Source organism: Mastacembelus armatus, chromosome 14 (genome assembly GCF_900324485.2).
Source record: "Mastacembelus armatus chromosome 14, fMasArm1.2, whole genome shotgun sequence".
NCBI classification, from domain to species: Eukaryota; Metazoa; Chordata; class Actinopteri; order Synbranchiformes; family Mastacembelidae; genus Mastacembelus; species Mastacembelus armatus.
The window spans coordinates 12,010,125-12,033,714 of record NC_046646.1 but is presented as its reverse complement, the minus strand read 5'-3'; the positions used below and the strand labels follow the sequence as shown (position 1 = coordinate 12,033,714).

Here is a 23,590-nt window from a genome sequence, read left to right as displayed (position 1 = left end):
GCTCCAAGTGTGATTTTTAACACAAAGATCCACTGTCATTGTTATGGCTCCATACTATGACTGCAGCTGCAGGAATGATCTTTTTGTCGCATATTTTTGAACGTGATATCTCAGGGATGCCTTCAGGGAATTTATTCAATGTGGGAAGTCTCATAGTCAGTGGTGTTTTACAGATAGTGAGGCATGTGATGTGTAATTGGGCTGGTTGGCAGAACCATAATGGCAGTAATTCGAGTTATGTTATGAAAATTATGCATTTTAATGCCTATCATAAGAATCATGCCTTAGCATAGTATTTGGTGAAAATTATATGAAAACTCTACTACACTACGACATGCAAAATATGCTTTAGTTTATAGTATGTGGTGAAAATTATGCCTTAATATAATCCTACCTGAAAATTATGACTTATAGAATGTCATAGACTCCAGCAGATCCCTGTGAGCCTAAATAGGAACAAGCAGGTATAGATAATGAATGGAGGAATAAAATGTCATGAAAAATAGTAGTATTAGTGTAATATGCAATAAAATGCCTTAGCAGCAATAGAGACAACTAAATCCCTGAATCTCATGTCATTGGACAGTTAATGCTGGTTCAGGATTGACAGGTGTTGGAATTTCTGCTCACAGTGAGAAGAGGCTTTTAAAAGACTGCCGGTCGTAGCTCCAGTCAATCCTGGCTGGCACAGTGCAGTAGGATCTGCTAATGTCTTTGAAGGTGTTAGACATAAAAGAAAATGCTATGAAAGAGAACTACATATTCCAAAATAATTTTAACTTTGACTCAATACCTATTACAATTTGGACTTAAACTGCCAACTGAGTGTAGTTTAGATTAATTAACAGTTATTATAAACTCAGAGGTTATGCCACTTTTTGACATTAATTTAGCTAATCCACAGCACACTACTGAATCATTAGATTAAAGAGCACTGGATATACCACTGTAGACCTACTATAGTGTTTAAAAATACACTAAAGTTTGAAAAAAACGTACAAAATAAGTCAAAGTGTTAAGTCTCCAAATTACCAGAAACCTAGAGGACAGAGTAAAGGGAAATGAAATCACTCAACAGCAGCCGATTTGCAAACAGACACAAAAACCTTTAATTTAAATAGGAGAAAAAAAAATCACATAAAAAACTGTACAGACCATTGAATGTCAACTTAAAGTTCTTAAATAAAAGCTCCCCCTCCCAAAATAACTAAAACAAATCGATAAAGTGGGATGGTGTATGATACATTTTGTGCAAAAGAAGTATTAGTTGATTCTTCCCAAACTGCACATTTCAATGTGAAGAGTGCCGCTCTCCACGCAGCTCATCCCTCTGATGGGTAAACACAAGAGTTCCTCCCCTAAACCTCAACATAGTGTTTTTAAATGTAAAAGAACCCCAAAATCCAATAATAATAAAATAGATTTATATTTTAAATACATATTTATATATGAAACATGCTGTACATAATTTCAGAGATTAAGAAATTTCTTTTTGACACCCAGATCTGTCCGTTAATTTGTGCTTTCTTCAATCCCAGCAAATGGAAAAAAAAAAAAAAAAAAAAGACACCCTAGCTCCCTGTTGCTTTGGATACATACTTTGGAAAATTGAAAACAGCACTGATCAGAAAGTGTGTTTTTCCTGAGTCGAGGGAGTTACTGACGTGTTTTGAGAGGGATACTGACACACTTTTCACCTGTCATAGCTCCTTCACAGCCATGGCTGTCAGAAATCTCAAGGCTGCTAAAAAGGTTTTTAAAAACGGGTTCAGCTGTAAGGAGCAGAAAGTGGCATAAACAGTGCCATAAAGAGGGTGATTCAGCAAGCGTGGCTGTAACAGCATGCAGTGGGCAATACATACATAACAAAAGGGAATAAAAAGGGGGATTTTTTTTTCTTTTTTTTTTGTAACATCAGTATGACCATTATTTAACCTGCTTCATAACTGTGACATTTATTTATTTATTTTTTGATCCCTTAGGACAAAAAGTCTTCCTGCAGAAGTCGTCAATTTCTTTCCCGTTACAGACCCTGAGAACGCTGGTGCCCTTTCAAGCTTCCAAGGGATCAGTCTTCTAAGAATTTGTTAGGTAAGGAAACTAGCACGAAGCAGTCCTCTAGTAAAATGATTAATGCTATGGCACCAGGTTATTTCAGAACTGTTCAACCGCTGAAAACAAGTGGGGCACATGGGGACGAAGACGCAGGGGCTGGGGAAACATTTGGGATGGAATTTGGTTGGACTGCCAGCTTCTTACTGTGTGTTAGATGAGCTACCTCAACCCTCAGTCAGTGTTTTAGTTTTGCTTTTCACAGTGGTGGAACACAAAGAGTGCAAGAATGGGAAAGAAACCAACTTAAAGTGACTTCTCAGGAATACTTCCAGTTATAATACACACAAAAAAAAAATTATAATGAAAAATACAGGACAGCCATTAGTGAGATGATACGAATGTGGTGACACCAAACAAATTGAGGAGGGCTGGGGGTACAGTTGACAGAAGGCAGATTTCCAATTCGGTATATCAGAACACACCATAAAGACAAATCCCGTTAAAGATATCTGTAAGACAACATCTATCAAATAAATATTCCACCTTTCTTTTCAGTATTCATTCAGCTTTGTTTAGCTCCAACTAAAACGCTGGATTTAACTGTTGTAGAAACAGCAGTAGTAGTGGGTATATTAGTAGTAGCAGGAGATGCAGAAGCAGTAGTATAGTAATGGGAGGGGTCATACTGCAGAAAAAACAAAAAACAAAACACATAACAGTTCCCCACACAATAGCAGCCTGGGTCACTGCTATTGAGAGGAACATCCAATTTAAAAAAAAAAACAAAAAACTCAATGCACCTTAAACACTGAGGAATTTGGGATTCTTCAAGTAAAAACAAAAAAGGACTCAGTAAAACAAAGAAGGCTTTACTTTTCTAACACTCCAACACAACACTATTTTCAGGTTAGAATCATCCTCCACTTGATCCTGATCCATGGGCGCCAGCTCTGTCTGAAGTCATTCCACATGCCGGACTAAACCGATTGTAAACTAGCGGTAAAAGCACCACATGTTGGCTGGGCTGGAAGGGAGGTTTGTCCCCCCCCCCCCCCCCGAAACCTGCTCCAAGACAGAACTGCTGAGTGTTGATGTTGTCAGGCACCTCTGTAGGAAATAGGCCAGAGGACAAAGATGACATGTTGATGGGATGTGTTTTTCTTGTTGAATATGTAATGTGCAGAGAAGTGGAGGCTCCTGAAATTGCTCAGTATGTACTGAAAAATACTGTGACACAGCTGTAGATCCAGAAAGGATGAGGGGAACAAAACAAGGCTGTTAATGGTTCCCACATTTCCTTCACCTGCACATACAGCAGGAACTTTTCTTTTGATTGGTTATGCAAAAAAAAAAAAAAAAGCTGCTGCTGCAGATATTGAGGAAAGGTCAGAGGTGATCCCCTGTTCTCCAGTATAGAAAAATAAACAATCCTCAAACAAAAAAAAAAAAAATCCCTTATAATTGCACTGGCCTTTCTGGCCTGTCACTACTGTTGCAACCAAAAGGTTGTCCATAGAGACACTGAGTGCCTTTGTCTAAAAAAGTTAACGACTACATCATCAGGCCTTATGAGTCATGGTGAAAGCTGACTTTGGCTGAAATCATTTCAGGATCTGACGTGCATCAGCTCGGCATGCGATCAGATGTCCAACTCCTTTGGCCAAAAAAGAAAAAGGGTCATGTGTATACAACCAGAACCTATCAAGTATTGCAGTGGGCCATTAGCAGATTTACAAATCTTGGTTTCACTGAGTTAGTTAAACAAGGACTGACAGAATATGAATCAAAGGCTGGAATGAGTTCCGGTTTGACCGCGGTGTGCTTTCACTGCAGAGAATGTCACTTGGGGTCTCCCAGTGCAAACTCAGCGCAGGTGCTCAAGTAAAGGCAGCTCTGTGGATTCCTCTCGAGGAGTAGGGGAGTCCTCTGAGGTCAGCAGGTGTGGGTCAAAAGTCTGAGTAGCTCCCAGAGGGTCCTGTGTTGGACTGGCCTCTTGTAAGGGTGCAGGAGGAGTAGGCTAGAAGATTAAAAAAAGTGAACAGCATTGCTGTTAAATATTACATTTGTCAGAAATATAAAAAATATGATTTAGAAGAAAGAGGCCAGAGTTTGAACTCCATTAACCCCATTTAAATAACAGCCTACTCACGTGTGTGCGTATGGTCTGTACCATTCCTCCTTCCCCCTCCACTGCAGCTGGTCCATTAAAGCCCTTCCTGCCTGAAAAACTCCATTTGCCAAAGTGGCTCTCATAGTGTAGGCCACTGCCCTGGCTGAGGCCAGCCCGCTGGCCTGCTCTGTGCCCCGAGTTGTCCAGAAGGCTCGCTGGGCAGAAGCGCTCTGGGCCTGGCAGAGAAGGTGGAGCCACAGAGCTGCTGAAGGAGAGCTGGGAGCTGGACAACTGTTGGCCCAGCAGCCCCTGGATAGAGGATGTACGCTGTAGGGACGTGAGCAGCCCCGCCTCCATCCTGCCCTCTGATTGGCTGAGTAGAGCTAATGGAAGAGGTTGGGGGTGGTGAGGCCAGTTTGGGGTTGGCCCTAGAGGGTTGTCTGTACCTGGAATGCAAGAAAAACCATTTGTAGCTTAAACACTGTAAATAAAAGCTGTGCAGCTACAGTGGAGTGGTTTAGCAGACAGTACGATTAGCTGTGTTTGGTTTCAGGTCTTACCCATGGAGGGCTGGACCGTGGTGATGTGTGGCTGGGGAAGGCTGGAGGCCGGTGTGCTCTGGGTGGTGTGAACAGCTGGGTTGGTGGAGATGGACGTGGAGCCACCTCCACAGTCTGAGTCCTCAATGTTTCCACCACTGTTACAGCCAGCACCACAGCCCTTCTGTAACCTGAAGAGAGCCATATATTAGAACTAAGATGATCACTGTCCCTGAAAGACATGTGAATATGTATCACATGACGTTTAGACCAGGTACCTGTCCCAGCTGCTGATAAGCCAGGTGTAAATGTTGTGTGGGCTCACAGGTCCGCCCCACACAGAGCGGAGCTGGCTGTGCGCCCCAGCGTACGAGGTGGTGAGGGGGGATACATAGATGGGGTAGCCAATGGGCTGGTCACATGAGGAGTTTATCATATTCCGCAGGGCCTGTTTGGCGTTTTGAATACTGCCACGCTCTGGGTTGCGATTACGCAGGAAAACCAGCTCCTGCTGTTGACCGGCCCACAGCCCACGCACACACTCTCTGTTCACCTGTAGGGGGCAGCACAAAGGAAAAATAGGATTAAAAACCAATATAATAATAATGATCCTTAACAATATGGCAGGGCTAACATAAGCCAGAGGAGAGAAGAGCTGTGACCTTGATGACTCTGAAGCTGAGGAACCTCTTGTTAAGCATGATGATCTTGTACTCGTCGCTGCCGTCATCCATGATGTGACGCAGTGCCAGCAGTGAAGGCATGTTTGCGAGAATAGCACTGCGCCACACAGGGTCACCCTCATGTGATATCAACATCTTCTCCTCATTGGCAGTGATGGCGTCGTACAGAACAGTAGGATCCTCATACTCGTCTGGAGATGTAAAGTGGTCCTGGAGGAGACGTAGAGCTAGTCTAACTTCTGTGACAAAAGCAGGTTTTATTCTAGCTTTGTTTTCTTCTACCATGAGAAATCTTACCTGATGCAGTTTGAGGGACATCCGCACTCCTGGGGCCACGACTCGATTCAACAGGTCCATATCTGCAAACACCCATTCATCCCTGGGAGATGTGATGCGGAAGTCTCCCTTGAACAGTGCATGGAGGCCATAAAGAAATGGCTCCAAGCTGTCAAACAGGAAAACTACTGTAACTCGTGTGTGGTGACTGGCACATACATGGGTAGTGACACCTGATAGTGGTCACAGTGAGACACATGGTAGTATGATATGAGGGTCTTACCTTGCAGACATGCTGTGGGAGGCTGTGCCCAGTGCTCTTCTTCCCAGGATGCACAGCCCAAAACAGAGGTTGACAAGCGGAGAATCTCTTTCACAAGTCACCGGCTACAACACAACAGAGAAATAAAGATGGATGGAAAAATATTGTACAATTCTATGCTACAGTTTATAACTCATTTGTCTTATTCCGAAACAAGCATCTACTGACATCATTTAATACATATGTAGTATTTCCATTTTCTCTGTATTGTGGTTTCAATGGTAAAGGGTAAAAAACGATGACGATATATAACCCTGACTTATGTGATTCTAGTGTGAATGTTGTGGAAAGCCTAACCGTTTGACGCCTGCTATTGCAGTACTGAATCCAGTCCAGGTACACCATGCAGAAAGAGGAGAGGGTAATGCCAGAGGCCCTGTGGTCATAGTCCTCATCGATGTTCAGGTTGAAGGTGGGGTCACTGTCTACATAGTTCGGGCCAAGACAAGGCCGTAAAGCCTCCTGCATTGTCTCATTAGTCAGCCACTCCTCCAGCTTAGAAGACCGATTCACATAGTAAATAATGCTCTGTTCGAGAAACAAACAAATGACTTAAATTATTTATTTCAATCTTCAAAAGTTAAAGAGCATGTCATCATATCGAGTGAGTAAAAAAAAAAAACTCCTTTAATCAACAGTTTACCTTAACGTAGTATGTGATGAGGATCTTACGAAGGTCAAACACTTGCAACATGGAGGCTGCATTGTTGTCGCTGATGCTGTAGCCCTCTAGTACATACTTGGTGGCGGCCACCTCCCAAGCCAACCAGCGCTGTCCAAAGGCAGCATTGAATGACAGCATGTGAGGAAGGTGTCCAGGTTCACAGCAGCAGCAGCCCTCATCCTCCTCCACTCCCTCAGTGATGGCCTCTACCTCCCTCTGCTGACAGTAGGTACCTGGACACATGTGAAGCAGGTGAGGATCAGCTGCACAAGCATCTTCTTGGATGTAGTAAAATATCAATCTCATCTCTATAGAGTCTATGAAACCCTTGGCAGATACTTAAATGACATGCTCAAACCAGCAGGTAAACAAGTAATTGTACAAGCTCCCATCAGCCTCCTCTGCTGCTGACCTCTGAACTCTAGACCCCTGAGCTGGAAGGTGACCAGGCCGTTGCCGATCTCGATGATGTGCACCAGAGCGTTAAGGTAGTCCGAGGCGAGGATGAAACAGTCGCCTGTGTTGTAGTTGCCCCAGCGACCGAGCAGCAGGTCTCCACACAAGCTGTGCTGCAGAGAGCGTGTCAGGTGCTCGTAGAAGATTGAGTTCAGATTGTTGTCATCGGCACCTGCAAGAAAAGACGAGACAAAACAGCAGCTGTAGAACAAAAAAAAAAATAAAATCATGTCAAATAGAGATGATTAGGTGGTGAGAGATTATGGCATTACCTGGATTGCGGTCTAACTGAGTGGCAAGTCTGGTGTTGGAATGATCGACTCGCTTGGTGCTGAAAACGTGACAAACTAGCATTAGCACTGAACGGAAATAGTTTACACTGGGACCGTATGAACTGTAGTTTCACACTTGCACAGACAATTCAATCAAAGACATACTTGTAGTCTCGCTCCCAGAACTTTACAGGTCTGGTGTATGAAGTGACAAACACGGCACTGCCTAGGACAGGATTGAGAGGGGTGGAGAAGACGGCAGAAAAGATGGCCTGGACAAAAAGCACAGCGGAGTCTGAAGAAACGTGAGTTAGGGAAATCTGATCAATTGAAAAAGTAAGTTACGAAAGGTCTTTCATACTATCAACATCCAGCCCAGGTGACTTATTGTGCAAACATACATATACATACCATGCACAGGAGAGCAAAATAAAAGAAATGTGTACAGTAATGCAAATATAACCATACCATAAAAATAAATACAATAATCTTGCAAAAAGGACCATATAATGTTTAGTATATGTAAGATTTTGTAGCTAGAGTTCGAGGTGATGTATTAGATTGTATTATACTATTAGGTGGGAAACATATGTATTAGTACTGTCAAACTGAAACTGAAGGATACGGGGCACAGCAAAGGGTTGAGCAAAGGCGTGGAAGGCTGAGCCCCAGGTGATCTGCCACGGGGCGATGTAAGTCAATACGAAGCGCAGCTTGTACAGCAGGTCCCACATCTGAGAATTAAAACAAAAAAACCAATTCAAAATCACAAAAGGGAAAAAAACCATCAGCAACTGTACATCTATAGGAATAACAGATTAACATATAATGGTCCAGGCAAGAAACTGCATCTGAGCTTGGAACAAAGTTAAATGAATTAACAGTTTGTGAAATAAAAATGTGAAGAGAGGAGTGTTCTAACCTTGCTGAAGAGAATGGACATAAAGTAGTAGTCGATTAAGAAGGTCTCAGAGAAGCGTGGATAGTCAAATTGGAAGAAGAGTGTGGTGAAGCACAGCATGACATACTGGTGTGACGGGGCACAGAAGGACGAACGCAGCAGCTTCATGCCTGCTACTGAGATGAAGAGAGCTCGGCTGCTGGAAGGTCGAAAAAGAGGAAAATCAGTGAAACATATTAACATACATGGAGTAATGAATGACATAAGATCCCATGACACAGTGAACTCAGATGCAAGCTGTTGCCTGTAAATGCTTCAGGCAGGTCCAGTGGTCAAAGAGAAGGAAAAAGTGAAACTACTGAGGGAATATATTTTTTATATCTTGTGCGACAGAGCACAACTTAAAGGACTTAATGCACCTGACGGTGGTTCAACATGTCTATTCATTTTACATTCTACGGTTCCAACACACATTGCTAACGGCATGGAGCAGAAATGACCAGAGTTATGTATGGATGTGAAACGATTTGGAGACAGAATGAGAAAAAGACTTACTAGATGTCCAGCTCCTTATAGTTCTGCCCCACAGTTCGAGCCTCTGTCGTTAGGGAATTAAGCACTACGGCGGGGTAGATGAAATATTTCTCCACACACTGAAGCCATGCATACAGCTTCTCAAACCACATCAACTGAGCAGCATCTGGCACGAATGCAAAGAAAAATGATCTTACATGATTGCTTTTCACAGCTCTGACATAAACTGAAAAGATTAAGGAAATGGACCGCCTGAAGAAGACACAGGATGCCTAGGAGGCTGCACTCTCTTTTATGCAGTATGATGTTATTTTATACTGCTAAAACTGCCTTAAGTTAACACGGATAAAGGAATAAAGCTTTGCTTTTTAACTACATATAATATACTCTTTTTCATTTACTCCATTATAAGTATCCAGCAGCAGGGATACTTATGTTCATGTTAATTGTTCACAGAGTAGGTATTTCTTCCACATGGCTTGTTTCTGTCTATGTCAGCAAAGACAAAAGAACAATCAGTCACTCACCTCGGACCTCAAACTGACTGTACTCCCTGGAGCGGAGCACAGGGTGAGCCAGGCAGAACCATGGCAGCTGTTTGCGCAGCTGAGGCAGGAGATAGTGTGTGATGAAGCCCACAACTCCAGCCAGGATGTACAAGACAAAGCTAAGAGCAGGCTGTGAATCAGTGAGCAAAATGAGGAAAATTAGCATTGCAAATCTGTGGACATCTTGACTGAAGTCCTCTGAGTTGTGTTGTCAGGATAGGATTATAAGCCCTGCTCCAACTAACCTGAAGAGCGATGAAAACTGTGCTGGCACTGATGGCGAAGGTGATCACAGCCATGAGGGGACACATGACGAGGTCTGAATGGAGAATCTCTTTCTACAAAGAGACAGTGTGAGGGCGCAGGAACATGACTTTAAAATTAATGACACTGAAATCAAAACTGGCTTAAACTGACAGCCTGTGAAGGCAAGCGATGAGTGATCTTTACCACAGAGTTACGCAGTTTCTCGGGAAGAGGGTCCTTGATCTCCACAGGGGGTTCTTCTGGGGTTCGGTTCTCCAGCTCTGGGAATAATTTAGACCGGAGCAGTGACCTGATGTTTTAAAAAACAAAACACACACAAGAACTTAGAGAAATACAGCAAAAACTTAATGTCTAAAATCACAGATAAAACAGGCATCACAGTGCTATACAGAACTACACAGAACGCATTTTATTCAGCCACACTAGTTTGCACATTTTGGCAGTGCACAGAACCAATACAGTGTCTGTATTGTGTGAAATTGAATTAAAAAAATATATATATATACTGAAGTTAAACCATAGTCTGACTATGTGAAAACAGGATTTTCTATGGCCAGTCATCACGATGTGAAGTGATATACTGACCAGAGGATGGTGGGATCGCTGCTTTGCCGGCTGAGGTGGTAGGATAAGGCCAGGAGCAGGCCACAAAACACAGAGAACAGTACTGGCACATGGGCATCCCCCCAGGGTGCCTTATGTAACAAAAAACAAAACATATGCAAGACAATCCACATTAAATACTTCCATCCATCATCACAGCACCACTGTTTTTATGTACAGTGTCTGTTCCACTCACGTTGATGGCACCGAGGCAGAAACCATACAGCAGAGCAGCCACCAACACACTGCGTATGAGGCTGAATAGAGATGAGAGGGGGCTGGTAGTGGCTGAGGGAAGACACAGAAAAATCAAGAGGAACTTAAGTACAAGTGAGCACAAGCCAGTGGTTTTGTGATGCTACATCACTCCTCTAAGTTCCTGACACTGTGTTACGCCATCATCCTGTTTGTGTGCACATGTTCTTACCAGTTCCACCAAAAATGTGCATGTCAATCTGCTCCAGCAGACACATCACAAAAGTATTGACCTGAGGTAGCAACCCAAACAGGAAAATCACCGGGAAACACAAGGCAAACACTGTTGGGGGAAAAAAAAAAAAAAAAAAAAAACAGAAAAAAATATTAAAAATCAAAAAAGTCAAGCTGTGTGTAGCTATGTTTACTAAATATTGTGCAATTAGCACGCTATTCTCTTACTATACTAATCTAAAACTACAATATCAAATATAGTTGTTCGTTTCTCAGTGGGAGCTTTGAACTGAACTGTACACCTAACACAATGTTGATTTGCATGTCACGTATAAGAACTAACCAACGAGCATATCCCGGACACAGAGCAGGAAGTGTGCAGAGAAGAAAGTGACGCCATAGAGGGAAAAGGGTTGCAGGCTTCCAGAGCGCCCAGACAAGTCAAAGATCCAGATCATCATACAGCACAAGCAGAAGTAGACAGGCCGACTGTACACAATGATCCAGTTGTGGCCCTGTTAAACAACAGACATATTCCTATAATATATGTAATAATAATAATAATAATGTGTATAATATTCCTTGTTTTATTTTCTGCTTAGCACATGTGAACATGGGTGAAACCAGTACTTACATGCATGGGAGAAGCTGCATCTGGTTGTACACTCTGAAACAAAGAGGCAGGAATTTAAGCTTAATATGGTTCACATACATTTTTGTTTAAAAGACAAAAACAACAAAAGAAGCAGGAACACTGAAGGAGATGTACTAGTTTGATGCTTTTAAAGTACACGTAAAAATAGTGGGAAAGGTTTAACCCTGCTCACGCAGCAGATCCACACTCAGGTCTTGTGACAGCTTGTTACAAACTGCAATGAGCTGGAGTTAGTATTGTTGGAGCAGTATTTTGCATCTCATGGCTAGTACAGGCTTGACAGGGGCTATGCTGTGATACAAATAAATGCCTACCTTCAGTAAGGAGTACTGACAGCTAGCAATCACCAAGCAGAACTGGAAGACCCAGATGTCCCTGAAGAAACCCTGCAGCAGCAGCAGGAAGCCCAGGAAGGCCACCAGACTGGCCAGCACCACAGCGAACACGTTCTCTCCCACACGGCGGTTCCTGGCATCAGAGAAATCAATATCCAGACAACTTAATGTTTTCACTTCACTCTCTAATTGCCCTTTATATAAATACCATTTTCATTTTTTGATAACTGACATGAAACAAAAACTACTAGGACAACATGCCTTTTTGCACTTGGAGGCACAAACTCCATATAGGTACTTCGCTTTTACAAATTAATAAAACTATGGTGTTGGACTGTCACACAATATAGCAGGATTCTGCCACATCTTAACTAAAATTTATCCTGTATTGGAAACTGTTTAGGTTTGGCGATTCATGAGTCGTGTAAAAAGGTAATGAGCATGACTGTGCATGACTTGAGGTGGTCTGGGCGGCCTCAGGCACATTGAAGCACCAATGTCGTTCTGAAAAGTAAACCATTGTAACTCAGCATCTTCTTGTAAGGTGAAACTCTAAAAGTACATTTCCCATTTATGAGATGGTAATAAAACTTTAGATTTCCCTCATGGGAAGGAGTATTCTGGTTTAATGTAAGAGTACAAAGAAGGAGAGACAGAGCTAGGCTTTAGACCTCAGAATGAAAACTGGTATTCTGTTATCCTCCTCCTATTCTTAATGAACTGTTGTGGCTGATCACAGATTACCACCACAGCATCAATCAGATCTTGGAAATCTTGAAAGACCCTTGGGAACAGTTAACCAATGACAGAAGCACCTTGCTTTGAGCTGCTCTCTGAAGTCAAAAGCAAACTACAAATAGTTGTGCATGACTGCTTTGGGTTTGGTGTCTTAGTGCACCTAATGTCACAGAAAAAGACTTGCTTTGCTCTCAAGTTTAAATATTTACTTGAACTTTTAGTTCCCATTTTTGTCTGGCAGTTTTGTGAGTGTTGTTTAATCCTGTTGCTTTGTTTCTTTTTTCAACATTGCAACAGGAATTGGTCAATACAAATGAATAGCTACTTTTTAATTTCCACTGAATTTTGCATTGACACCATAGTTGCTTTTACTTTGACAACTCAGAAGAAAAAGCACCAAACAGGCAAAAATGACACTAAGCAAAATGGAGTCATGTACATTATGCATTTATATATCAGGATTCTTGGAAAACAAGGAACCAAAGCGAGTATCAAAACTCTAGCAGCATGGCCTACCTGTCCAGCAAGGCCAGAAGAGCCAACCGATCATATCGTACTCTCAGCCATTTCCCAGGCAGCACCCAAAAGCGATAGTACTGTTTGGGTTTGGCTTTCTCCTCAATCATCAGAGTGTTTTCTTGGGATTCTTGTAGAGACTCATGATCCAGATCAAACTAGAGATAAGGTCAGAAATTAGAAGAAACATCAGACTTTAGACTAATTTGCATTACATTCAACCTGTCACCTCAAACACAGACTGCTAACCTCAGGTGTTTCCAGAGGCACTCTGCGCACCTGCATGCCCTGTAAAACCACAGGTCTGGGCTGGAGCATGGACAGGACTGGGGCCCCTTCCTGGACCTCAGTGGAGGTGAAGCTCGAGGACTGGGACTGCCTCTCCCTTTCCCTTTCCCTGCAAGTGTGAAATTTTATGTTATTTTCTGTAGCTATTAGTCATGCATTTCTAACAGCTAATTAACTCTTATAGTCCTGAAAAATGGAAATCTGTTTATGATAATAATAAAAAAAACTTTATAACTTACTGAACTGGGTCCTCATAACCACCTCCAGCAGGTCCAAAAGTGTAGGACCTCTTCACTCCTGTTACACCGCAGAAAGAAATACAGAAATGTCAAACATTCAACACAGAATCATTCTCAGACACATTTGCAGAACTAACAGATGATACATTTGTGTGTTATTTAAAATGCATGTACTTAGAACCTAACAGACCAAACACAGGAGGAAGATGTTATCTTGACAGAGACCAAAAATAAATAGTTAAAAAAAAATATCGAGAGACTGCTTTTTGATTTAATGCACAAAGTTCTGATACAGACTCTAAAAGTAATGAGCATCTTTCCATTAATATATTTCTGTATTTAACTCATGTAGGCTTTGATCTCCGTTTCTCCTTTTATTTAAATATTTGAGGTATGGGTAAATTTTAACTTTTTTTTTTTTTTTTTTTTTTTTTGTGGGGCTCTACCCTAGAAAAAACAAATGCAAAAAATGTCATGTCTCTACAAAAAGCCCATTTTAAAAGGGCATAGAGTTCAATGATCCTAATTAGATATTATATATAGCCACTGCAATGTCTTACTACAGCAACAAGGGGCAAAAAGGCTGTGTGAGTGTGCCACTGAATAGATGTTAAGTGATATGAATAGGAATACACCAAAGGAATAATGATTACACCTGTGCTACTTTTATAAAACCCTCTGTAACTGCCATTTTCTTTCTGACTACACACAAACACTGTTAAATGTCAGTGCCACTGACTCACCGCTCTCATCATAGAAGTAGTGCACAGCTCCCTCCGATGTATCGTCAAAGGTAGAGGCCTCATGGATGCCACTGCGAGGCAATAGGAGTGAGGAGGCAAACTGTAAGGCTGATGGAAGTGCACGGGTCCGAGAATGAGAGGAGGTCCGAGCTCGCTGGAGATCCTGGAGGCTAAAGGAACAAAAAACTAAATATGTTGCATGTCATTATAACATTTACTATTAGCCCTAAAGTGTAATTCTGTAAAGTCCAACCTCGATCAGTCCTGCAGAAGCTCGCATGGTCCCTGAATGGTAGCTGAAGTTATTTCATAGTTAATTAATTTATCCAAAAGTTGCAGAGAAAGTTAATTATAAGGCAAATCCCTAGAATTATATCCCCTGAAACACAGCAGCATCTAGAAACGGAATAATGAATTCTTCTATTGATCATACCGTTAACTTGCCAATAGTTCAGACTGCTGCAGACTTGGTACAAGTTCAGGGGAATAAAAGGCACAGCTGAGGCAAGGAATTAGCTTTATCTGCCACTCCCATCTGCTTAGTTGACTAACCTGGGAGGGGATCCCATTGTGGACGGTGGTGGTGTAGGGTTGCTCCCAGCATTGTGTCGCCTGCGGATGGCCTGGGTCCTCTTAACACTGCTGACGGAGTCATGTTTGGCTCCATTCTCTGGATCCATGGCTGGAGAACAGTTATATCAGTGCAGAGGTTTACTTGGTTTATAGTGTCACTAAACACTATACAATGGCCAATTTGCATAAAAATGGATGCCAGTACCTCACATTATATATTAGTGGATTTAACTCATGCCATTTTAACACAGACATTGACACACAAGCGGTCTGAATTAACTTTTGATGCAGTTTTATGCACCAGGCTGAACAAATATTTACAATTAATCTTTTTCAATTATCCAGCTATGGTTAATGTTAACACCAAGAATAGCTTTTAAAGACATACTGATGTTGAAAAGAATAAATCTATGCGGTTACTCAGGGTTAAATGTAAATTAGCCAAAGGTATTTAAATATTCCATTCAGGGTTTTTAACAGAAAACATTAGTGGAGACAGTGGGCGATTTACTGAGTTTATTATTCATTTTTATTAAGGTATCCCATTTCCTATGAATTAGCAAAGGTTTATCCAGTATTAAAATGTAGGTAACCCTGGTTTAAACAAAAAAAAGTGTTTAATCATTTTTCTATCAGCTCACCACATTCTGGATTCACTTAGAGTCCCTCCCATAATTGTTTTGGGCACAGATTCACTTGTGGCCCCATGTCTTATTGTATTATGGTCTTAAAGGAGAACCATTTTAACTTTGCAGTTTGAATTTTGTTTCAGAAGAAGTGAATGGCACCACATTCCTCAACAGTAGATGACTACAACAGCTTTGGTCCACATACGAATGCTTTCTGATCTAGTCATGGATTTTGTCTCTCCTGTTTAATTTGTTTTTCCTCTTTATTTCCTATTATTCTCCCCAATGAGATTTGTTCCTTGCTGCAGGTTTTCATTCATTTTTTGAATTGCATTTAAGTGATGGTATAACTCTTGAAGTACATATCAATGTGTTAATGCTGACCTGGCAATAAACAGGCATGAGAGTAAGACTACTGTCACCAGAAGAATGCATACCCTGATGTTACAGGAAATGATGGTGTCTACTGCTAACACATTACAAAACATGTCTTAAGTAGCAAAGCAACCTTTTTTTCCCTCATCTTCAACTCCGCTTTCAGTTTATCTGATGATTTGGATACTGCAAGGCTTAATCAAAATATGGAAGGTAACACTGATTTGAGGTCAGTAAATTAAATGTTTACTTTCCCATTTATGACTCAGATTAAACTTTAAGGGATGGCAACACTAAATCAAACTCCTTTCAGGCAATTACACTTAATCAGTCAGGTTCTGTGTCAGGCAATATTTCTCATAAAATATGGTTATATGTCAGAACAATTTACACCTTCAGTAAGTGAGATATCTTTTTTTTAAGTTGTCATCACTTAATAACTTTTCTTAGAATGTCTTAGCTTGCGTTAAATTATAAAAAAAAAATATGTTTGAAAGTTGTCTGGAACAAGACACGGTAAACTCACCTCCTCCCACAGCTCCCTCTTCAACCAGTTCCCCTGCCCTCCAGCCCATCTGGCTTCCAGTCCAAGAGCCTCCAAGAGAATCCAGTCGATGATGATGAGTTCCCGCGAAGCCATCGGTATGGATGGTGCGGGCTTCCAGATCAGACTTAGAGATGGTGAGAGTGCGGGGTGCTGGGGTGGAGGTGGAGGGCATTGTAAGCAGTGTTGAAGGAAGCGCTGCTGTGTTGCTCTGGCCTCCACCTGCCCCATCCATACTTAGCACCCTTGCGTGAGTTTTAGCACTAGCTGTGCTAGAAGAGCGCTGAGCAGCACGAGAATGAGATGGGCCAGCAGTTTCAGGTAAATCCCCATCTCTTGGAGTGGGCAGTTGAGCAGCAGAGGGTAGGGAGGATGTAATGCCAGTGTTAGCAAGGTCTGGGGAGTAGCAGGAGGTAGAGGAACTTGAGTCATCATCATCGTTGTCATCGTCATCTGAGCTGTATCGGCGCTGAGAGCCCAGACTAGAACCGGCACTCATGTCACTGCCATCATCCTCATCGCTGGAGTCCTCAAACAGACTTTCACTGTAAGCCTTGGCACCCAATCGGTTACGCACTGGGATGTAATCTCTGTGTTGTTTATGATTGTGGTGACGCCTGTAAGAGCCACAGTCAAAACTACTGCTTCCTGCTCCAGCTCGCCTTCGTGGAGCTTTCCTTCGGCCTGGTCTGTGCCCCACACTACTGCCGCTGGCCCGCAGCAGCTTTAAGTCTTTAGGGCGCACAACCTGCTGGGTTTGCAGTGCAGGCTGATCAGACAGTAAGAAAGGGGTAGAGGATATGGGCAAAGCAGGCTCAGAACACACTAGGCCCAGGGCCAGCCCTGAGGGTACTGAATTGGCCTGCCGAGGTGGGGGTAGGGGAGGGACTGGGACACTTCTATCTAAATCACAAACCTCTGAATGCCCACTGCTTGAAGGGGAAGAGTTCTGGAGAGGAAGGGGCTGTGCAATATCAGAGGGTACAGGTGGCAAATCCTCTCCCTCAACAAGCGTCCTGTCTAGCCCCTGACTATGGGAGAACTCTTTGGAAGGGGAGCGCAGTAACACACTGTCCGACAGGTTGTCAGTATCACTGCCACCCTGTCCTGCTGTATCCTCCATCAGCTCAGGGACATTAGAGCCTATTGCTGGTAATGAGGCAGAAGCTTGTCCATCTCCAGGCCGTGACTGGCTGAATGAAGGACTTTCGAGCTGAGTGGAATCTGTTTTTTCACTGCGGTAACTGCTGACAGTGCTTAGCGTCTCACGGTCTGTGGTGGCCCCACCTGCGCTGAAGCAGCTGTCCGTGGATCCGGCAGCAAGTGCTACCCCACTGCGGCTGCCTGGGTGCTCAGTTCCAGGTGCAAATGCCACAGGGTCAAGGCCCAAACCCAGGAGGTTTTCACTCAGCTCCTCACTTAAGCTACTCTTTATAAGAGGGCTAAGGGGAGTATCCCCCAGGCTCTCTGATTCAGCAGATGGACCAAGGGGAGAATAAGCTCCCAACCCATTGTCCTCAGGGTTGTGTTGAGACAGTTGCTCTTTTAACTCCTCCACTTCTTGCAAATGTTCTTTCTCACCTCCATCTTCTTGACTGGAGGGTGAAGGGGGGGTGGACAGGCAACCTCCAGGTTCTCTAAATCCAGCTGACACTCCAGATACGCCCATTAGCCCTGGGAAATCACCTGCCAGAGCAGCAGCAATGCAGGACTGCACCACACTAGGAGCTCCTGTACAATAGGACAGATCAAAATCAGATTAAAGATCTCTGGAGGGCTGCAACATTTGCTGCAACAGGGTTTTGAGTGGTGCTTCTAAGGCTCTAGAGCAGTTTTTGTTTTCCTTCATTGATTTATTCTGCATTTTGATGTATTTGCTACACCATCCTGACAGTATTAAGAGCCATGTCTAAAATGGAATATGCTGTTATTGCTGTTATGCTTATAGTGTGGTCTCCCCAGCATGACTTATTTTCACACAGGCAGAATTAGACAATGCTTGTTTCTGGTCAGTCATTAGGAGCAGACTTACTAATGGTGTCCTGGGAAGTCTGCCGTAGGATCTCCCGGTGAGCTGACGTAACAATCACATTATTGCTACCTTGTTCTTGCATTAGCTCTTTGATATCTGAGGTAAAAGGGACAGGGGTTACTCTAAAAGCAACAGTGCATTTTGAGTGCAGGCTAAACTTGGAGTGATCTGCTGCCTAAATGTATTTCTGTAAGGACAGTGCACAGAAAGACAGAAGAAGAGACACTATATAACACTGTTTAACATTCAAACGCTTACCCTTTGGGGCCCCTGCATCCTCCAGCTGGGGCAAGAACTCCTGAAAAATGAGGACAATTAAAAATATATATAATAATGCATTAAAATGGTGAATATATATTAATAGAGTTATGGCAACAACGGGGTACTTCATACAGGAAGTTAATAATTAAACATAACAAGCAGAACTGGGAAGCCATAGAGGAAGAAGAATGAAGACTTTATGCGACTAAAAAAATATGATAATCCTCACCGACACCTGGTTCAATCCAAACAGAGAGTGCTGGGAGCTACACCGCACTGGGGGTGTTGAGTTGACTTTCTGAAACACTGTCATCTCGACACCAACATGACTATCCCTGGGAAGAAGTTGCAGATACATAAAATTGAAAGAACCCAGTATTTCACATAGCATAACAGTTCACCAAGCTCAGTGAAAAAACATCTTCTTACCTGTGTTGATTCCCACAGTGAACACCTGAACCTTCCTCTCCTTCTTCCGTCCTGCGGCCATCAGCCGTGAGTGAGGCTTGCTTCTTCTCTACAATCTCCCCAAGGTCAAACATGGCATGTAGCCGGTAGTTCACCACCTTGATGGCTGTAAAAAAGACTGCCACCACAGCAGAGTACACGCCTGCAACCACCAAGCTAGGAGGAAGAGCCTGAGAAGGGATGTAAACAAAAACAATGACAGCATCTGTGACTAAATATAAAAATGAGAAAGTGAAGCTCACTTTGAGGAATGCATTCTGGGAATTATTTGGAAACTGGCAAATTTCAAAAAAAGATATCAAACAACATGAAAGTTCATAGCTAACTGTGCTATTAAAGAATTCCTTACCAAAAATAGCAGAAATGAAGTAACAATACAATTTTACATTTTTTCCAAAACAAAGGTCTCATGACAAAAGGACATAATAAAGTGCACAGGACAACCACATATGATACAGCCAGATGTTAATTTAATTGACTTTTTTCATATTGTTTAAACTCTTATTTGGTATGAACCAGAAGTGTATAGTACACTGTCAGCTGTGAATTTACAAAATATCTTGCAGACTTCCTGGTGATTGAGATGCCTTCAATGTACATTTTGTCAAATTGGTGATTTGTTTCAAAACTTGTTTCTGTTTATCTTATTATTTGTATTCCCTGCTCTGATAAAACTCCCAAGTATTACTGGCACATAGATCTCATCGTGGCTGAATGTTAACACAGATCATACTGATGACGGCAACAAAAATAATATCAAGACTGTTCATGTGGTTTACATTGTTAGAGAATTTAAAAAGCTATGGTTTCTTCTTCACTAAATGTGTCAACAGTGTATTGTGTAAATTCATTGTGCAACATTTGAAATTGTTTAGAAGAGGTTGTTTATTTGGATACACTAGCAGTCAACCCGCTATAAAAATGTGCTTACCATGTACAGCAGAAAGGGGAAGGCCAGGAGAAATATCCAAAGGTAGAGGTGGAAGCAGTTGGAGAATGTGCTCTGATGTGGGTCCACATACCAGCCTCCCGTGAGTGAAGCCCACACACCCTGCCGCAATATCTGAAGAGCTTGGGAACCCATCTCCACTTACAGGTTCAACCAAAAGCTGAAACGCTTCCTTCAAGGCTGTAGCTCATAAAACTGTGCAGCAGTTCGAGCCACAGTATCTTATGTCTATGATGGCACTTCCATTGGGGATAGCAGGTTAACCAAGACTGTTTCATCAAGGACTGCAGTTTTTTGTCTTGGATATGTATATCTCAGTTGAGGTCAAGAATCCTTGCATATTCTTGTGCCAGTGTGGGCTCCCTCCTTGCACCGACGATGCCACGCTCTACCCTAATCCTTGTTGAGTAATCAGCAGAGTGACTTTTTGGCACATTGGTAACCCACTGAATGTATAAAAAAACATTCATCTGTAAGAAAGACCAAAACAGGTTTGTCTCCTTGAACACTGCATTCAGTACTAAAAATAAAAACTTGGCAATAATCTATTCATGAAATTACAGAAATCACAAAATAAATGACAAACATAAACATTTGTGGAGGTAAGTGTTTTCATAACACATCTGTGTAGCTTGACTTCCTTTATGAAACTTTACACTTTCCTCTTGACTTCCACTTGGTGTTGGTTTTTTGATGAGACTTAATGAGACTTATTCTAAGTAAAGCACTAAACCTGATCGCTCATCAGTCTTAACCTCTAAATGATATTACATTGATAACCTCGTAAACACTGTTGCTCCTCTGTAAGGTGACAATAACGTTAACATAAACTCTGGCACGCACTGAAACAATTAAAACTAGTGTAACATTTGTTTTCCATCCAAAACAAAGCAACTGGGAACACAGTTAATATATTATTCAGTTCTCAGACAAGCTGACAGCGCTTAAAACACCAAATGTCCATTCACAGGCCAGTGCTGTACCACATAGATTAAGTTTTATGATTGACATCAGCATGCTAACAGACACTTTAACCGTGGCATTAGCTTACGAATATTTCCGTACATTTCTGATGGCTAAACTTGGTCCTGTTCAAATACCAATGGTTTGTGTAGGCGACCACTCTAAACAAGCTGACAAATGTTAAACATCGATACACTGCTTGATGCTAGTTACAGGCTAATGCTAAGGCCGCATATATCATCATTTCAACCTGGGTAATGTCTCTATCGTTAGCCCACAACAAGTTAGCCCAGCCGCTGGTCGTTGGGTAAATACTAGTCGTTTGTCGCTGGCTAATGCTAGCTTAGATTACCTTGACTAAAGTGCTCACAGTTAAATGTTTTCCAGATTTGGATTCCAGCATAGCTTACATTTAGCATTAGCTGCCCAGCTTGCCTCATACCCTTCTTCCGCATCCAGTCCTGGCAAAATCTCAGACCTTTCCTTCTCAGGATGCTAGCGAGGAAAGCAATCGTCTGTCCAAAAAACTGTAGCTTCACTTTTTGTTAGCGTTGGCTAGCGTGTCATTGTTTTGTCAATGCCCCCCTCTCCTATTTGGCTTTAAAGGCTGACAAACGGGCAGTGTGACAAGAGGTCCCCTATCATGCTGAACAGCGGGTTCTTGTCCCTAACTGTGCCTATGTTTAAATGTTTCAACAAGCTAGCTAACTGGGTAGCTAGCTCTAGCTAACAACTAGTTGACACCATGGATGTAGGACGCACGCACGCACGCACGCGCAGAGCAAGCGAGCGACAGAGAGAGATTCCCATGGCGCTGATTGGCTATATTCGCTGACGTCATGGGAAGGGTATCTTTTATTTCAAAACCACATATAATATTCCTATTCCTATAGAGTACAATGCAAAAACTTTAAAGTTTAGTAAATGTTACTATTAGTAAAATGAGGATCCTTTCAGAAGTAATGGCACTATTGTTTTTATTATTATTAGCAATTAATTTCATGCATAAAAACAAAACAAAAAATTAGGGATGGTCTTAAACACTCTTTCCCTTTAAAAGGCCCTTGGGAGGATATTTCAAGGATATTTTTCCCAAACATCTTGGAGAAGTTGCCACTGTTCTATGAATTTAGGTGGTCTCTGTCTAAATTACCCCCAGTTTGACTCCACAGTGTTTAGGGTTGTTGTCATGCTGCAGAGAACTGGGGCCTGATCAGATGACATTGCATGATAGACAAATTTGCGCCAACCATCCATCCATTATCTATACCCCCTTATTCCGTAACCAGGGTCAAAGGGATCTGCTGGAGCCCATCCCAGCTCTCTTTTGGGTGAAAGGCAGGGGTACACCCTGGACAGGTCAAAATTTGCACCATACTCTATATTTTTATAAAAATGTTAAATAACATCAGAGACTGTAGTTACATGGATAGAACAAAAAATGAATAAAGAATTCTCACAAATACAAGAATGTAAGGTATCCAGCACTAGGGGCTCTCCTATGATGATGGTACAAGACAGCTCCACCCTTTTGAGTTTTGTGATTAATATAACTGAAAGTTATTGACTTCACATAAGTTCAAAGGTTAAAGTCTGATTTAGAAAATACTAACCCTTTTTATTTTCAGTGTTGCTGTGTTCTTTGTTTGAACCACCATAGGATATAGCAGTCAGCCAGGTTAGCCCCATGTTGGCCCCATTCACTTTTGGTTACACTGTCCAGTCTGCTGTATATACTCCTAAATAGATTACACTTTGATATTTGTGTAAAGTACTTCATTCTACAGAGATCTGAAGACAATGAAATAAAGTAGTACATGGGCTAACATCATAGATTTGGGAACACAACAATGTTCTCCATGATCTAAACAGGCACCCAAAGGTAAATGTCAACAGTGAGGATCTGAGGTGAAGCCATGAAGCACATTGATATAAAAAACATGCTGTTCTAATACATCTGATGAAAACGTGTGTAAATTATGCTCCAGTATATAGTAGGGCATTTCAGGAGCTTTCGGGACATACAATGTACTTGATTCTGGGAGGTCATTACTCATTGTTTATGAAATGTAAAAAGTATTTCAATTTAAAGTCTAACAGCTAGGCTATTTTACTAATGAGTGTAATAGGCTAAGCTCAGTAATAAGGGTAAGATTATAGCAGCAAATACTTTGAAGATAACCTGGCTTTGATGATAGAGAAACAGGGATAGATTAAAGCAGTTGTCATCTGGGCTTCTCTTTTCATCGCTGTTTTGTTGAATTAGGCTTGTGACATCTCACCAATGCTCAGTAGTGGCTTATTGTATCCCCCAGCCACCCTCCTTGATATCCAGTGTCAGCACAGATCAGACCTTGCCTTTACTAGACCTGTACTGACACCACACCTCACTTACCCCACAGGATAATTCCCCATCAGTCTCTGCTCAAACAGGCCAACAGGATGGTGACCCTGCTGGCTTGAAATACAGCCTCTCTAAATTCTTGTCTTTTGTGATAAACCTCCTCACCTGCTTTCATTGAAAGATTGATGGATGCCTTTGTGAAGGCAACCATAACCCCTACATCACATCACATCACCCCTGAGCTAGTTTATCTCCATCCTACAGTTCTTTATGTCCTCA

General features: G+C 42.1%; 1 protein-coding gene across 5 annotated transcripts; it reads right to left on the bottom strand.

Annotated features, from left to right (window-relative positions):
- Nucleotides 1-1,141: 1,141 nt before the first annotated feature.
- On the bottom strand, nt 1,142-21,738 carry LOC113142774 (pecanex-like protein 3). Of its 5 annotated transcripts, none has more exons than XM_026328010.1 (36): nt 21,378-21,738; nt 19,987-20,474; nt 19,017-19,225; nt 18,817-18,922; nt 18,585-18,624; nt 18,327-18,422; nt 16,277-18,025; nt 14,726-14,855; nt 14,174-14,343; nt 13,431-13,488; nt 13,153-13,300; nt 12,904-13,061; nt 11,629-11,782; nt 11,294-11,326; nt 11,003-11,174; nt 10,658-10,768; nt 10,427-10,518; nt 10,213-10,322; nt 9,811-9,916; nt 9,606-9,698; nt 9,340-9,490; nt 8,834-8,978; nt 8,300-8,474; nt 8,003-8,111; nt 7,543-7,672; nt 7,378-7,436; nt 7,062-7,277; nt 6,629-6,882; nt 6,283-6,513; nt 5,947-6,050; nt 5,685-5,832; nt 5,367-5,597; nt 4,983-5,257; nt 4,726-4,895; nt 4,205-4,611; nt 1,142-4,072 (listed from the first exon to the last, which is right to left on the bottom strand). In XM_026328010.1, exons 2-36 carry the CDS (start codon nt 20,137-20,139, stop codon nt 3,920-3,922), a joined length of 6,846 nt encoding a protein of 2,281 aa, XP_026183795.1. In that variant the 5' UTR covers nt 20,140-20,474; nt 21,378-21,738; the 3' UTR covers nt 1,142-3,919. The 5 variants fall into 5 exon arrangements, with proteins under 5 accessions (XP_026183795.1, XP_026183793.1, XP_026183796.1 ...); XM_026328008.1 differs by having other exon boundaries at nt 1,143-4,072; nt 8,300-8,477; XM_026328011.1 differs by having other exon boundaries at nt 1,143-4,072; nt 8,300-8,477; nt 13,183-13,300.
- Nucleotides 21,739-23,590: the final 1,852 nt, after the last annotated feature.